We start from the raw sequence: 16860 nt of genomic DNA, 5'->3' as shown, positions 1-16860 counted from the left end.
AGCTAGTTACCAAAGTTAAAGTGGCTTGCAATGTTTATTCAATGAGATTCAAACAACACAATTATATTTGATCTCAGAAAGTTAAATTTTTCTGTGATGGCATGCCCCCAGACCCCTCAGATAAAGCATGCTCCTCATACTGAGTGTGCTTCTCAGAGAGAGTAAACCATCATTGAGATGTCAAAACACATACAATTGCAGACATGGCAAGGAAGCTATAAAAATAAAACAATGTTACAGTACAACACAAACTGCACTACTAGTTGTATCAACCAGTACCGTATATCCAGTTGCCACATTTTTAGCCCCCTCTTGGGAAATCCTAGATCCGCTCCTAGCATTGACTTTATAGAATCATATTTCATGTTCATGTAGTATGGGCTGAGGGTCTACCAGTGTTCACAGCCTTGCTGCAACAACCAATGATACTAAAATTGTTTAGACAACAATTCAGTCATGCACTGCAAACAATTACACACTCACGTAGCTAAGATTGGCCAGACTATATGCTCAGGTCCTCTTCATCCTAAGCTGATTGATCGATGCATAGTCTATTGTCTATGATCGATGTTAATCTCGTGAGGTTGTCATGGCAAAAAGGGCATCACATGACTAAAGCAAGGTGCCTGGAACGTGCATAACACTTTAGAACTGAAAATCGAGGGTACTCGAGCGATCGTTAGTATACCTTAAGTGGTGGAGGGAGGTGAGCAAGGAAATGTCGGAGCCGTCACCAAGTAAAGTAAGTTTTGATTAATAGCCGAATTAATCTATAATCCAGATGATTAAAGACTGCATTAGTAGGTCATTACTTGTAATCCATATTATCAAGAGTATTATAATAGGCAGATAGTGTTGTGCTTACTATTGTTTGTAGTCAGTGTACTCTTGATCATGTTTAAACTGTGGGCAGAGCAAGAAGGGGCAGAAAAACAAATTCTGCCCAATTCTGTGACAATGCAAAGGTTTTGGAATTCTATACTTGTACTATGCTAGTCTCGCATGGCCAGACCGCTTTTTTCTCTTTGTCATTGGGTGGGGAGAAAAAAGGATCTGGAACAGTTTGAATCCCACAATCGTCTTGACACGTCACGAGGCTACGTCATATATAAGTATGCAACCCATGTGCTTAAACTCTATTGTAACAAGAATGCCACAGCACAACAATAAACAAAGATTTAACTTACTTAAAGAACTAACAATCAATTCAATCTATTATCGCCTCAAAGGCAGCTTTAGATGCTGATCGGTTTATAAATACGCGCTTGCAATTGATTGACACAAGCGGCTACTATTTGAAAACACATCACGTTTCTTTGGTTAACACCCCCCAATTATCTGGGGAGTGCCAAGATGAGTGTGGGATTCGAACTGTTCCAGACCCTTTTTTCTTCCTACCCAATGACAAAGAGAAAAAAGCGGTCTGGCCATGCGAGACTAGTACTATGCACCTTTGCAAGTAGTCTTGCATGGCCAGTCCAGTTTTTCCTCGTCACGGTGTTGTTTAAACCAATTAGAATTTATAAGTGCCATATTGAATTTATTTCGTTAATAATCAATATATTAATATTGAAAGGGACACCCCCAAAACTGCTTAAAATGGTGTAAAAACAGTGATTTTCGTAAATTTTTGAAGGACCCACAACAAAAAACGGTCTGCTAATTATTCACATACCTCTAAGGAATACGCCACCTTATTTTCAAGACTGTAGCTACAGTAGATAAGTGGGCCCAGCTAAGTTTCTGAATCCGGTTTGTCATTTTGCCCGATGCGTAATGTATTGTGGGATTCACCTGTTACCAAGACTATGGGAATTTTCCTTAAACTAATTAGTCTAAACACAAAAAATGGTCTGGAACATTTTGTACATGATTAGAGTACTTTTGCACTTTAAAGGAATTGTATGAAGAGTTGTTGCCCTTGAGCGGGCCATTCAGTTTAAAGACAAAAATTAAGGAAAGCCGCTTCGAGAAAGTGCCGCGTGAATAACTTAGTTTAGAATAGCTTTGTTCTAGTTTCTGTAGGCCTATATAAACAGACACCATGTTTCCTAAGCCAACTTTTAGTGGGATTCTCGTATGTTTTTGACCTTACCATTTCAGTAGATATACAGAATTCTGCTAAAATCAGTAAATTTTATTAGGTTCACAATCCCAATGGCTAGTTTTAATATGTTTCTGAAGGTGACTGCATTTATAGGCCAGCTGCCTGCTGCACAATGAGCATACTAGTCTATTACATATGTCCCCTAGCTACTAGAGTTTAGAAACATTGTGCAAATGGTGTGAAGTCTGGTTTTCAAGCTGCTGGACTGAAACTTGCTTAGCTAGTAATCAGAATTTTGCCAGATATTATTTTTTCAGAGGCGCTTATATTTTCTAGTTGGTATAAACATCATGTGAGACACTGTGATGGGGAAAAAGTGTATTGGCCATGCAAGACTACTTGCAGAGGTACCTAGTACAAGTATAAAATATTGTGAAGTGTATCAAATTCCAAAAAAGCTGGATCTTTGTGGGTCCCTGGGTCCACTATTCATACTTCCCCATAGATAATAGACAATGTATTTAGTAGGTGAGTCTATTATTTGTGGTTCCACCTCAGTTACATGTCTCAGGACCCAGTTACATAACTAACTACTCACAAGTCCATTATTGTACACTAAGAATTGACTGGTATTAGTTGAGTGCTTGCTGTTAGTGTTAAAGCAAGTGGTAGTCACTTCCATCAGTTTAGTGGCAGTGCTTGATCTAATGTGATCAAGGGTCTGATTTAGGGTACATCAAGTGATCAGGTGATCACAAAACTACCATAATGTTTTTGTGAATACACTGTAAAACTGATGTGTCCATAAGACACCAAAATATCCCAGTACAAGACATTTTGGTGTCCAGGGGGTACTTCAGCAGCTTTTATGTTATAGTTAAAGCACCACCACATGTGTGTATGGAAAATACAGCACAAGGGGGCGTGTCAAGAGGCTAATACAGCACGAGGCTAAGCTGAGTGCTGTATTTGCCTCAAGATACCCCCCGAGTGCTGTTTTTTGTACACACAAGCATAGGCGGTGCTTTAAGTGTTATATTGTACTTCCTGGTCATCTGGTTCGGAGCGATTTTCTCTAGTACTCAAACTGCTGCGATTTTCGTTTTCAGGATATCAGTAAGTGTTTATATAATCTATTTCTAGTCGTAGAATGAACTAATAGGATTAGTTAGGCTAGTTTTAGCGATTTACAATGTTACGCACATGATCAATCGTGCTGTCTTAGTGGAGTCGTGTTTAAATAGGTTCGTGATCAGATGATCAGTAAGTGTTTATACAGTATATTTCTAGCCATAGAACGAACTGGTAGGATCTCTTTGGCTGGTTTAGCAATTTACATTGTGTTGTTTTCCTAACATTCTGTAAAAAGAATTCTCCGCATAACTCCACAGTATTTGCAAGTGTGCTGTATTTGCCCAATTAAGTGCATAACTGTTCTGTATGAATCATACAGTACAGTAATGCAGCTAATAAGTACTGTATGAACAATACACTACGCGGCATCGCTTTGATCCTTTCACGCAAAGTATAATATAGACCGCACAGTAATGACCCATCTAGTGGCCTATTGGTTGGGTTGTGGTATTTACCATATGGCAGGTTTTTATTGCAAGACATTACTTTCAGCATTTGCTAAATTTGCGAGAATTTTGCCGCCATGATAACATGATTTTGCAAAGGTCACATGCTGTTGAAAGCTTCATCATTAAGCTATCTGGAAAGATATATTTGCCCAACCAAAGTTGTGTACTGTAAAAGAAAGTCGAAGCAAAAAGTGCATAAGAAAAGGTGTATGTGACTCGAGCTAACAATCTTTGCTTAAGGATAAAATGATTGCCTGCAGGCTTAGCTTGCTAGCAAGGGTCCAGCTCTTTATTAAAGCTTTCTCCCAGCCCATCAGGCTAGTTAAACAATGGAGAAATGAAAGACAGCAGGGGAAAAAACGATGTAACAGTTGTATATACAACACTGGACAGGTGTTTTTGCTTTTACTCTGCTAGTAACAGAAACAGTTGATTGTTACAAATGTTGCCACATTGCCTTTTCAAGGGGTAGTCTAATCTATACTGTCTGTTGAAACACAGCTGGGATCAAGATTCAATCAAAGGGCTTGTGCACAGTAAATCAAGTGATCAAGGCATCCACAAAAGTGGTGATCAAGCACTTTTGAAAGTGAACTTTTAGCAACACTAAGAATTTACTAGGCTTTTACGGTTGATCAAGAGATCAAGGCTCTTTTACAGATGAAATCAAACAATCAAAACAAAATTTAGACGATCAAAATTCTTGATCGCTAGTGTATCAACTGCATGGCAGTATGGAAGTGACTACCCCTTGCTTTATTGCACATATCTTAACTAACAGCAAGATTTAAATTTTAGCGATGATCTTCTGTTGCTAAATTTCCTACTACAGAAATTTCAGACACTATAATAACCCACTCTATGACATGCATTTTGGTGTATCCTAGTATTATTGGATCATGTGAGGTGTTATGGTTTCACTAATCAGTCAGTATGGTGATACTTTACAGGAGGAGCTGGATCGGCTACTAAAGGCAGCCAAAGATGGTAATATAAGTGACCTACATTACCTATTGGAGGACAAAAAGTGGGATGTGAATACAAGAGGTCCTAATGATCGTACATGGGTGAGTTGTAGTTGGTATAGTTGTCTATACTGTAGTATTGTGTAGAGTGAGTAGTGTGTTTATTACAGATGTATACATTTTTTTGTATAAGAAATTTGAGTTTGGAAATTATTTTTGATTGCCATTTGTTTCATTTTCTGGTGAAAATTATAATCCCAGTAAATTATATATCATCAAATAAGTCACTATACCTTTAAGGAATATGGTTTCTCTGAGCTGTGTGAGTCACAACACTTACTTAATACAAAAATTAGGGTCTGGAATGAGGCATTGATAGGTCACTTGTTTGGCCTTCATGTTGAGTGCACTATTTGACTGCTGTTAAGTTGTTCAGTACAGAAACTTCATTTAAACAACTATTCCAGGGGAGTAAAGCTTCTTTAGTGAAATGTTTGTTGCAGGTGGTATGCAATAGAGAGCTATAGTACAATGGACATACTGGGCTCACGCTTAAGATGGAACTGAACACACAACAAATTAAATACAAGCCTCATGTGTACTGAGCTATTATAGGGTGACCCCAAATCTCAGATAGCGTGTACTACTTGATTAATTCTGAAAGGTTTTGATAGCTTGAGATGATGTAGTACAGTGTAGCTTGTGAAATAACACAACTTTATTTTACGACCATCTAGTTATGAAGTTACAAGCTAATTGCATCAATAACTTGGCCAGTTACAATGAACAACCCATCACTTAGCCACTTCAATTTCAATTGTTTCACACTTTGTATACTTTTCCTTTTTTTGTAGATACCGTAGAGACAGGTTGTTAAGCACATGCGCTTATAATTTTCGGAGAAAACTTTTATAAAAATCATACTATCTGTTAGGGGCATATGCCTAATAAACAATTATGTTGTATTTACATGGAAACACTATGTTGCAATAGAGGAGTTAGTAGTTCGTGCCAGTCACCACGCCAATGTGTAAGGATATTTAGCTCTATTTCTGGGTGACATCCTTCGTAATGAACAAGAATATTGTAATCCAGATGGCTGATTTGCTGTGTACACAGTGAAGGGAGACCTCAAGGGAGACTTAAACGCTCGAGGAGATATTCACTTTCTAACGTTTCTTCCTGTATGTAGCTTTGTCATGTGTCGAGCCTTGAATTTTCCCATGTTTGTTTATCAGCCATATGGTTAATCACAAGAAATGTTTATGCGCTTAACAAATAATATGTGCACGTGCTTAATTGACAAATGCGATTAATAACCCAACTCTACGGTATGGCACAATATGAGGTATATTGTGTTACATGTTATACACACACACATAGTGGGGTGGGTTTCCATGGTAGTATAAATGATCATCCAGTCATGGTTAGTAGTCCTGAACTACATTTTTTGTTAGTTTGTTGTCCCTACTCTAAACTTTTAGTCTACCTTGGAATGTCAAGATCATGACTACATCCTTCATGGTATTCAGTATTTGTGTCTCTAGTGAGGTAGTAGTTAATTTATAGCGCTCAATAACCATATAAGGTATACCCTTATGTTAATCCTTCATTTTGGTACATTACCATCCACTCTATTCGGTACAATAGAAGTGGTACAGTATAGTGACCTCATCTGTCTCACTATAGTCACTACATGATGTCTTATTACATGTGATTGTCTATTACTATAGTACAACAGGACGTTGCTACTGATCACTGCAAGACATGCACAGTTAGAAGCATTTAAGCTCCTACTCACCAAAGGAGCAGATATTCATGCTAAGGATACGGTGATTATTATAATGTGTAATTACTGTTGGTGGGTGTGGCTTGTCCATTACCATAGGTGATGAACTAAGGCCATGACAAATTAATCTTAGGTTTCATGGATGCAGCAGATCAATGTTTTGGCAAACCCAAAATAAACACAAATCACGTAGATCTCTTAAAATAATTGCTAATATGGCTATAGACTCTTTAATAATGTGCAAGCAGTAATAGTGTAGTAGCAATGGGTAGAAAATGGAGCTCCATCACTCTATTTCGGAAGGACTTTAGCTTTTGCACCTGTCAAGATAGGGATACTCTGTAAACTCCAGCAAAACAGTCAGTTGCGATTTACATTATTTACTTTTCGACCTGCCGGGTCACTGCTAGAGGGCAAACAATCCGGGAAACATATGATTAATTTGGTATGGCCTAATTGTAGCCTTACTAGACATATTAATGATCTTACTAATTTGTCTAATAATATTGATATTTTTAAATACCATGTATAATGTAACTACCACTAGACAGTCCAAGTAGCTAAGACACTTGGTTTGTTGTAACTTGTTGATAATAATAAAATTTGTGTCAGATCAAAATATAAGGAGTAGGGCTATGAATCAATTGTGATTAGGATGAATACATGAAGTGATTACATTGAAAAAGGATGAAGTCAAGTATTTGGTTGATTGACTGATTATAGAGAGCCATCCAATAATCAGTTCTCTTGTCCTCAGGACACAGCTCTAACAGAAGGGAGCCTGAGGGTTGAAGTTTACATGTTTGGTGGCTTGTAAAAATAACAACTGTCATTATGTTGCTAAGAGACAGTACATTTTTACGTCTCCTGCCCAATCTCAATGGAGTGACTAGTAATGTATTTCTTTTACTACACTAAACTACAAAAATACATTTTGTACGCTCTAAAATGTGTACTCAACATACAATCAATTTTAGGTTGCTTGTGAATGCAATTGCACAATTCGCACACACAATGTAATTTTCAAACGTGATCATGTGAATGCTTATGTGCAGTACTTTAATGTGTTGAATATCTACCTCAGTATGTTTTGTCTAGCAATCTAAGAAGGCGAAAAATGTAGTTGCGTTATTAACCCTATTACCACCACAACCACCATATGGCGGTTTCGATTATAATCACCCATTCTAAACGCTCTGTAACTTCGGTCGAGCGTTTTAGTAGCCCCTGCATTTATCCTTTAGTGGGCACGCCCTTAAGTGAACAGGAACAGGGATAACCGGTCTCTTGTGCACTATTGTGTGTTAGATGATGCAATCACGTACTTTCGGAACATCGATAACAAGCATTGTAGACGATTCTTCGATGTGATAATGGCACGACTAATAAAGAGAAACAGTAAGGAGAGGGATTATATAGGTTGGAGTGACGTATTGCTACTTTTGTATGCCTTGAAACAGTGACCTCGTGCTTGTATGCGCATGCGCACTTGCTCAAATGCTGGAAAACCTGACCTAGAGATAATCACTTCAACTGTAAACAGGTTAGCGATGTTTGTTGTATTATTATAAACAGTGCTAGCCAGTAAAGTAGTGAAATTTCACATTTGGTTTCACTTAGATCGATTTTCGTACTTTAAAGTTATATAATGGATTTGTGGTTGCACTTTTGTAAACAACAACTTCATAATCGAATTCCTTGCTCTATAGCGAGTAATTTATATATAGTTTTATAGGATTATGTGGCATGGTGTGTAAGTTACAGCAGTTTAGAAGCAGTAGATTGGAACCTCTACAAACTTGGCGGTGAGGGGGTTAATTAAAAGGAGCTTGGTTGAAAGAAAACAGCTCGCGTGTCCAAGTAATCACGTTCAAATGCATTCGCAAGCAACCTGAAATTGACTGTACATTTCATTGTTGTATTTTTTATTAATGCATTGACAAATGCAAAGTACAAAGTGAGTCCTACTTACAGCTTTATACATGATGTATTATGGTGTGTATAGTACAAGCTAGTGGCAAGCTACAATTGCTCCAAAACTTCAAATTACCACAAGGATGGATTTAGCAGTATGGCTGGTATGGTTTCAGCCTTGAACAGTAAAATAATATTGAAAGTCAGAAATAGCTTGCTCTGAATACTCAAACATATAACAACTCTCAAAATCCTTCATCAGCATTGGTCAGAGGGAGAGTAGAAGAAAATATCTCACTAAAATCTGCTAAAGAAATCGATATCAAAATACTCTAATAGAGCAGTCAGCATTACATAATGATTATGACACTATAAACAATACTAACATCACTGAGTGTGGGCATTGTAATTGACTTATAGCCAGCTGTCTGCAAGTGATGAAATGCTATATGCAGCCTGTAACTATGTGATATGATTTTTTACTATGTTAAATGTGAATGGAATTTTAAACTATCAATGATGTATGGTACAGCTCAAACGCAACATTGTCTCGCAAGAGTGCAAGCAATTAAAAACTCACTAATTAAAGGGCGTGGCACTCATTTTGCTTCCAGTATTCATCTCGAACTAAACAGGATGAATACTTGTGAGCAAAATGAGTGCCACGCCCTTTACTTAACAAGCTTTTAAATTACTCCACTCTCGAGAGATGACATTGCATTTGATCAGTACTATACACTGTAGCACTATTAAATTTCTTGTACCATTTAAAATCTCAAATTTTCTGTGTATGGGGGAAGGGGATAAGTCTAGTTTTCACAATTGTAGTCACAGCTACTCAGATGGCCTCACCATCATCTCATTGCTAGATCCATGCAGCTATGCACTAGGTACATATTTCTACAAGTCTAGTTTTTGTTCAGTGGATCACACATAGTATTTTATAATCCACACTGTATTGCACCCTGTGCACTTGTAAATGTGTTCTGTGAGAGATTTCCAGTTAGCTATATGATAGTTACACAACAGATAACACTACAGTGTATGTGTAACTAGAAGTGTAGCTGGATGGGTATATAGCAGACTATAGCATAGTTTGGGTAGTAATGTATGTTGATAATTGTTAACAATCTTTAGTGTAGTGTTATGATGATTGTTGTAGTGATGATGTGTTTGTGTTGTTTTAGTATGATTATGCAGCACTCCATTGTGCTGCTGCTGGTGGAGATAGTACCATAGTGAAGGAGTTGATCAAGTCAGGACTGGATGTTAATGCCATCGATAAGGTAAGCTAGTATAGTAATGAGATGTTGGTAGTAACTGTTGTGTACATGTTAACTGTTAAACAAGTAGTATTGTTGTCTGAGTGTGTAGCATTAGATGATGTGTAGAGTTATGACCTCTATGATCATGTGTGTATGTGTGTTATGTGTCTGGTGTAGTATTGATTGTGTGGTATATGTAGTGATGTGTATGGGATGACATCTCACTGGTCTGTGTTACTCTGTGGGAAATTGTCATCCTCCAAGTTTGCTTTATCAAAATTCAAATTGCGATACAAAGGTTGAAGGTGCAAAATTTTTGTTGATACAGAAATGATAGCCGATATAGTACATGACATGATAGTAAAGTGACTATTGTAATAAGGTCACTTGTTGTTGATTTTATGTTACAGATCCCCCGGGGCTGCGTTGTTATACATATCTTAGTGCCTGTGTAAATTTGTTCATTATTATGACATTGCAAAAGTGTCCGCCATTATTCCATCATCTCAGTGATTGTATGGGAGTAGTAAACGAATTCACTTACGTAGGCATAGAGGAAAGCAAGCTAGATGGGCTAAAGAATCACCTAAAAGCCAGGAGATTGATATGCTCTAATAGAGCATTCAACTTGCTATAATAAATATAATGTAATGAGCCACCATCCCACATTGGTTTAGGTTAACTTTCCTGATCTGAAACATGTTTGGCCTAATAACAGTGTAGTAAACTAGAGTGGTATGGACCTTATCCACTTTGACGTCACAGCATAAAAATGACAGTGATAGTGTGGGAACTTTGTACAGGGTTGTATTGGGAGTGATAGCATTTTGCTATGATAATGTTTATGTACAGCAGCAAGGGAAAGGGAAGGCATACTATACGTATAGTCCTCGAATTTACTAGAAGCTACATACTAACCGCATACGCTAAAAATATTCCTGCTTGAGGTAACTGGGCGTCCAAAAATTTCTGCTAAGATTTTAGAAATCCTCTTTGCAGAAGGTTTTGAAAGTTCTGGGATGGTTAGTGGTTAAATTGAAGACCACTTGTCAAAAAAATTAAATCCAGAGACCTGTAATCCTGTATCACTTATAACAAATGTATTTCATTTAAGTAGTTAAGTATGTGTAGTGTAGTTATAACATGTAGTGTACTTTCTGGCTGTTGGCGTGTGTTGCCAACAGACCAGTGGTGTTTTCACCATAAAGTTATTGTTAAATTAAATTAATATCTTGAAGGAAAGGTGATAAGAAGGTATGCTAAAAAAAGCCTTAATCCGCAAGAAACCTTGGTTCAAATGCCGTGATTTGTTCTGTAAGTCGGTAGTTTCACAGCTATAATCTGGAGATTCCTTACACAGTACCCCTATGAACCTGTCAATGTACTTCTGCCCATTCGCACTACTCTCATTTGAGATGTTAATGCAATGCCCCATATACTTTACCTGGGATTGGTCCTGAAGCATGGGGAGTTGTTCATAGCATCTTGAAAATGAACAATGCTAATGGGCCAAAGCACACATATATTATTGACAGGATCGTAGGGGCACTGTGTAAGGAATCTCCAGATTGTAGCTGTGAAATTACGACTTACGGAACAAATTACGGCATTTGAACCAAGGTTTCTCGTGAATTAAGGCTATTTTAGCATACCTTCTTATCAACTTTTCTTTGAGATTTTTCGACAAGTAGTCTTTCATTTCACAACTACCCACCCCAGAACTTTCAATTATTCTTAAAACCTTCTGTAAAGACCATTTCTAATATATTCGCAGAAATTGTTGGATGCCCAGTCTCCTCAAGCAGGAAAGTTTTTAATATATGTGGGTTAGTATGTGGCTTCTAGTAAAGTCACAGAATCACCTATATACTTACTTAAAAGACAAACATGCATAGTTTTGTATCCATATCAAAACTTTGGTGTGGTTTCTCATGGTGGGATCATTTGACATCACCACATCATGCTGTACTCTTAGTGAGTTTCCTATAGTGGTCTAGTACAGTAATGTCACTGTGACATCTATTCTCCTCATCATTAGTCACACTGATGTCACTCCACAATCTACTCCACCATGACATAGTAGTGTTGAGTAATAATATCTTATACTGAGTAATCTTGGTAATGAAGGACCAATATTCTTCACCTTGCTGAGTATTCATGTTAAAACCCTTTAACTGCTAAGGATGCCATATGGTGTCCTAAGGCTATAAACCCGACAGTGATAGAGATTTATACACTATAACATTCTTGATGCACTAAACCAACAAAACACTGGAACATGGGTAATCAAATCCTTGATGTACTAGCTATTGCTAGTAATGTTACATAATCACCTGTTATCATGTACAGTAGGGAAGGTTATGATTTTGTAATGCAATTTTTTTGTGAGATGGATTTTAGGCCATGTGTGTGTTTACGCACATGTGGTTGTAGTTGTGAAAGCACCTGATAGCCAGTCTTAACTTGTATTGCTTCAATTATAAACAGACTAACAATGTTTATTGTATTGTAAGGAACATTAGAACAATGTTTACTAATGGTTGAACATGCTCACAAATCAATTTTTACAGATTTATGGTTTATAACATTCTTGTGGTTCCCATTATGAACAAGACTGAAGTAGCTGTATAATCGAATTGTTTAGACAGTAGCAAACATATTATAGACAGGTTCAGAACATTTCATGGTTTGGTTTGTCGCTTAATTACTTAACCCTTCAAATCTGGAATTAATCTTGAACATGAAATAATGTGTTACAGAGCTTTCCCTAGTGAAATAAAGTAGATCAGTAAAAATGTCAATTTGCTACCAACATCAAAGTCAAAATTTTAATTAACCACATCAAAAGAATTTCTAGTAAAGTAGAGCGGTAAGCCCCTGTGTAAGTACGTATTATAGGCAGACGTCAGGTTTCTGTTAACAAAATAGTAACCATGGTAACAGTGTATGGTCATGTGAGACTATACATGTTGTGTGTAGATTGTGACCGAATTGTGTAGTGGTATAGTTTGATAGTGCAGTGGAATTTCATTATTATAGTGTAATGTGCTCATATACAGGTTTAGTAGGAGTGTCCACCATCAGTAAATTGATCAGACAAGTTGACCACACTTAACTGATTTAGAATTATAAATGAAAACAGTCTTGTTGTTTGAGTTATAGTAGATCATGTGATAGCAGCCATACTAGTGTGGTGTGGTCCTGTTTAGTAGGTGTACAATTTTTATTGGATGATATTTATGGTAGAGTGATGGTCGTACACTGGTAGTTATGTTAAAGCAAGAGTAAATAATAGAAGAATTTACTCTTGGTTAAAGTTATTAACACTTTGTTAGGTGATGTGATTACTGGCTACACATTCACTATTTGTGGTCAATAACTTCAAATGTTATCATAAACACTCCTCCATATTAGTTTGGATAATTGTATTATTGTTGATGTGTAGTAGTGTAGCTAGTATGTTGTGAAGTTAATTGTCATCAAATATAATTCACTATAGTATCAAGTGACACCCCTACATGTTGCAGCCGAATATGGACACCATGAAGTTTTCCAACTTCTACTCACAGCAGGAGCTAAACTGGATATGGTTGATAAAGTTAGTGATCATAATTTATTAATAATGAGGTTATGTGTATAGTGGTATAGTATTAGTGTAGTAATCACACAAATTAAGATGGCTGTCAAGTGGATAACAGGAGACCTTGCTACAATAAATTTTATACCCTATGAAACCATCTGTTGTGTAATAATATGTATGGTTAGAGTAGCTGTGTGGGATTATCTTAAACTAGTTAACTTAGTCATGACAATGCTGTTAGTTCTTGTTGACGTGATCATGTGTAGATACCGTAAGTTCTCTCTAAAATTTCGGCCCCCTCTATTTATTCGGCACCCGTATTCTAACAGTGAAATAATTTCCCCTAATAAAAAAATCGGCACATTTGCTATTTTTGCGATGGATGCTGATCATGACGAGAACGTCAGAGTTGTCTAGCCTTAATATCAACGATACCAATTATACTGTGACGAGTGATCGATCAACTAAAATTAGTGGTGATTTCTATCTAATTATAGGCCAAAATTTGGCGAGACGAAAACTATTGATTTAAAAATATGCCAAATTTTTAGAGGACTTACGGTAATAGTATTGCAGCATCCCCCAGTACGGCTTATTGTAGAATAGAAATGTCCACTGAACAATTATATATAATCATGACTGATCATTTGACCGCCACCTTAATCTGTTATATAATGTACCATATTGTGTTGAATTATGGCCAGGCATTTTAAGCAACTCTTACCCCGCACTATACTATACCGGCATTTATATACGTGACCATCATTCATGAGCCAACTTATACCTCAGTGTTGTACTCTCCTTGATGTCTTCTTACTTAATCATGTGTCACAGATTCTAGCTATATAGGAACTCTATAAAACGTTCTTCACTTCATCATTTATAATATATTCATTTGAGACCAGGAGTTTATTCAAAACCAGGCAAAAATTTCTCCTCAAAATTGCAGCCTTGATCAAAATGGCTTTGTTTGAGATTTGTCAACGCATAAAAAAAAATCCCTCCTGGAAATTTTGGATAGTGGCAATCTGCAAGAACTTTCTCCCTCAAAAGAATCCCGCTTTGCGGTATTAGAAATACTGTATGTTATATTATCCAGTGAAATGAGTATTGGACTTGTTTTGTGAAGGTTACGGGTTACCAGATAAATAATTTTGCAGGAGCTTTGTTTATAGTTCTGTTTTAACCGTTTTACTTGGAAGAACTCACTAAAATTACATGAATATTAACGTACTGTACAAGTAATACCATAAGCGGTGATACACTCAACAAGGGAAGCATTTGTACAGAAATGCAAGCACTAAACTGTGAAACTGTTGAGTTGCTATTCATCAAAAACCAGGTTTCATGGGAAGCCACATCGTGATATTTAGCTATTACTTAGTGATTTCTAGGTCCTCACAAATGAATTGAGTTGTTATCCAATTGTAACAGCCCGGTAGTGGACTCGCGGTATTTCCGTAGCAGAACTACTCACCATTATCCTTGAAAGATATGATAATTAACCAGCCTCTAGTCAGTTTTCCCACAAAGTCTCCATGACAGGACCTAGATAATATAACCACCCGTTGATACTGCCCTAAAAAATTAGTACTAATTGGTAGACAGCTGCTATTTTTGATGAATAATAACCACATTAAGCACTGAGTAACGTTAAACACTGGTTCGGCTGGTTCAACCATATTGCGGGGACTTAATTTTACTCGGCACGCCACATTGTGAGTATAATTATTGGAAGAAACAAAGCACTATTTTCATGCATACGTAGCTCTGTGCTTCCTTCACGAATTGGAATCATTTGTATACTGCAAATGTCCCTCACCTTCAGCACCCCACATACCAAATTTGAGCAAAATTGGCAAACGCCACCGTGAAATAGAAGCCTTTAAAATCTGCTTAATTTCTTTGTTTTTTTCTTCTTCGTTTAGGGGGCTTGGGGGGCTTAGATTATTCTTTTTGCACACCTAACAAAAATCATTATAAAATGCGAATGTGTAGCTCGATTGTCTTGAACTTTGGTACACTTTGAGAAGAAAGGCTTGTGGATTAAAAGTAAATATAAACACTCGGGTGTCTATGCAGGTAAATATGGTATTGAATAACAATTAAAACTCTTTAATTGGGTAGTCACCAGAAATCAGGATATGTGGCCAGCAGCACCTGCCCATGTACTGTAATAAAGTTAATAGTAACATGTTGTAATGATTGTTGTTGGTATATTAGTTTCAGGATATATTGTGCAAAATGATCAAGTTTGATAGTAACTTTATGTTGTAGCTATGTACATTGTACAAACATGACAACTTAAACTACTCATTCACTTCTTCATGATTTGTGTTGTTGTAGGACAATTGGACCACACTCCATAATGCTGCTATTAGGGGAGATACTGCCATAGTGAAGGAGTGCATCAAGTCAGGACTGGATGTTAATGCCATCAATGATGTAAGCTAGTATAGTAATGAGATGTTGGTAGTAACTGTTGTGTACATGTTAACTGTTAATGTTGGTCACTCACTTGTTATTCTCTAGCCTAGTTGATTATCAGTTGTCTGTTGCTTCTCCTCCCACAAACTAATGATTGTGGGGGTAGTTTGGTATCTGTACAGAGTCTTGGCTGCCTTTTGGGATAAACCTCCAACTCTACTGAAGGCCAATGGGAAAAATGGGCTTTACTTTGAGGCAACAGATACTTGGGTATAAGGAAGAATTTGGTGTCAGGAATTGTTTTCGCACCACCAAGTTCTTCATACCCGAGCATGATGATGGGTACAATTTATGCCTACGTGATATGCAGCAGCCATCCTAGGTGAGACCTCATACTATCACAGTCCCTCTATCAGGAATGGAGGTGCTGCGTAGCAACCAGAGCTAGTATTGCTCTGTTTGTGATGGCACAGAAAGAGGCACAAGTATGCAATGACAACAGTGTACCAGAATACAGGTGCACCTCCTTTGGCCTTGTAGCAAACATGTGCCAATAAAGCAGGTGACATGTTGGTACTCCAAATATGTGCCCATCAAGCAAGAGGCATGTTGGTACTCCCAGTGTGAGAGGAATAGCATTTGCTGGCTTTTGCGGCGTGCTGACTTCTGGTAGCATTCATGTCCCTTTAAGGGGTTAGCATTAGCTACGTGTTATGGCCAGTGGCTGTGGTAGTCTGATCATGGTGGTGGACCAGCAATTTCAATTATGTAATCTGTGGACTGGATGTCTGACAGCACCATCTGCATTGGTAGAGAATAACACACAGCAAGGAACACACGTACAGCAAAGCAGTAACTATAGTGTAGTGAGCTGTGTTATGTGACTTGCCGTTATGTATGTGTACAGTACAGTAGCTATGCACCATACAGGCTGCTCTCCAGCAGTAGTGGTCTGGACACTAATACAGATTGACCAGAGGTTGTTTGGTTGTCAAACATTCCCTGCATATATAGTGTTTACACATTCAGTATATTCAGACACATGTACAAGGGTATGTGATTCAATGTAATTTTAGTATGCAATTGAACGTCTGCCTTGTGAGGTAATCTGTCGGGTGAATTTATACAAGTATATAGGAACAAATCTGTCTGCATGCTTACGGCAACCCATTGGCCGCTGAAATAAATTGTATACTTGTGGCTATGTGCTTATTCCTCTACAGCCATATTACCTAGCTAGTGAAGTGGTGGGAGAGATATGGGTAAGACTCTTGAGTAGGTGATGGACTG

At 37.5% G+C, this 16860-nt stretch overlaps 1 protein-coding gene across 1 annotated transcript; it reads left to right on the top strand.

Annotated features, from left to right (window-relative positions):
• Window positions 1-569: 569 nt before the first annotated feature.
• On the top strand, window positions 570-16543 carry LOC136261213 (ankyrin repeat domain-containing protein 1-like). Its single transcript, XM_066055187.1, has 8 exons — window positions 570-742; window positions 4581-4697; window positions 6329-6427; window positions 9486-9584; window positions 13063-13161; window positions 15490-15588; window positions 15987-16055; window positions 16478-16543. The coding sequence occupies exons 1-8, from the start codon at window positions 719-721 to the stop codon at window positions 16541-16543; spliced, it is 672 nt and encodes a 223-aa protein (XP_065911259.1). The 5' UTR covers window positions 570-718.
• The last annotated feature ends 317 nt before the right edge of the window (window positions 16544-16860 follow it).

Source organism: Dysidea avara, chromosome 7, assembly GCF_963678975.1.
Source record: "Dysidea avara chromosome 7, odDysAvar1.4, whole genome shotgun sequence".
Taxonomy (NCBI): domain Eukaryota; kingdom Metazoa; phylum Porifera; class Demospongiae; order Dictyoceratida; family Dysideidae; genus Dysidea; species Dysidea avara.
Note: the sequence above shows the minus strand (reverse complement) of the source record. Positions and strands in the feature narration are given on the sequence as shown.

What these genes read in the sequence shown, in the direction of transcription:
- LOC136261213 (XM_066055187.1), top strand. Translation starts at nt 719, where the DNA reads ATGTCGGAGCCGTCACCAAGTAAA. An exon ending in CGGAGCCGTCACCAAGTAAA is followed by an intron (nt 743 to 4,580) that starts GTAAGTTTTGAT and finishes GATACTTTACAG; the next exon opens with GAGGAGCTGGATCGGCTACT. An exon ending in ATGTTAATGCCATCAATGAT is followed by an intron (nt 15,589 to 15,986) that starts GTAAGCTAGTAT and finishes TCCCTCTATCAG; the next exon opens with GAATGGAGGTGCTGCGTAGC.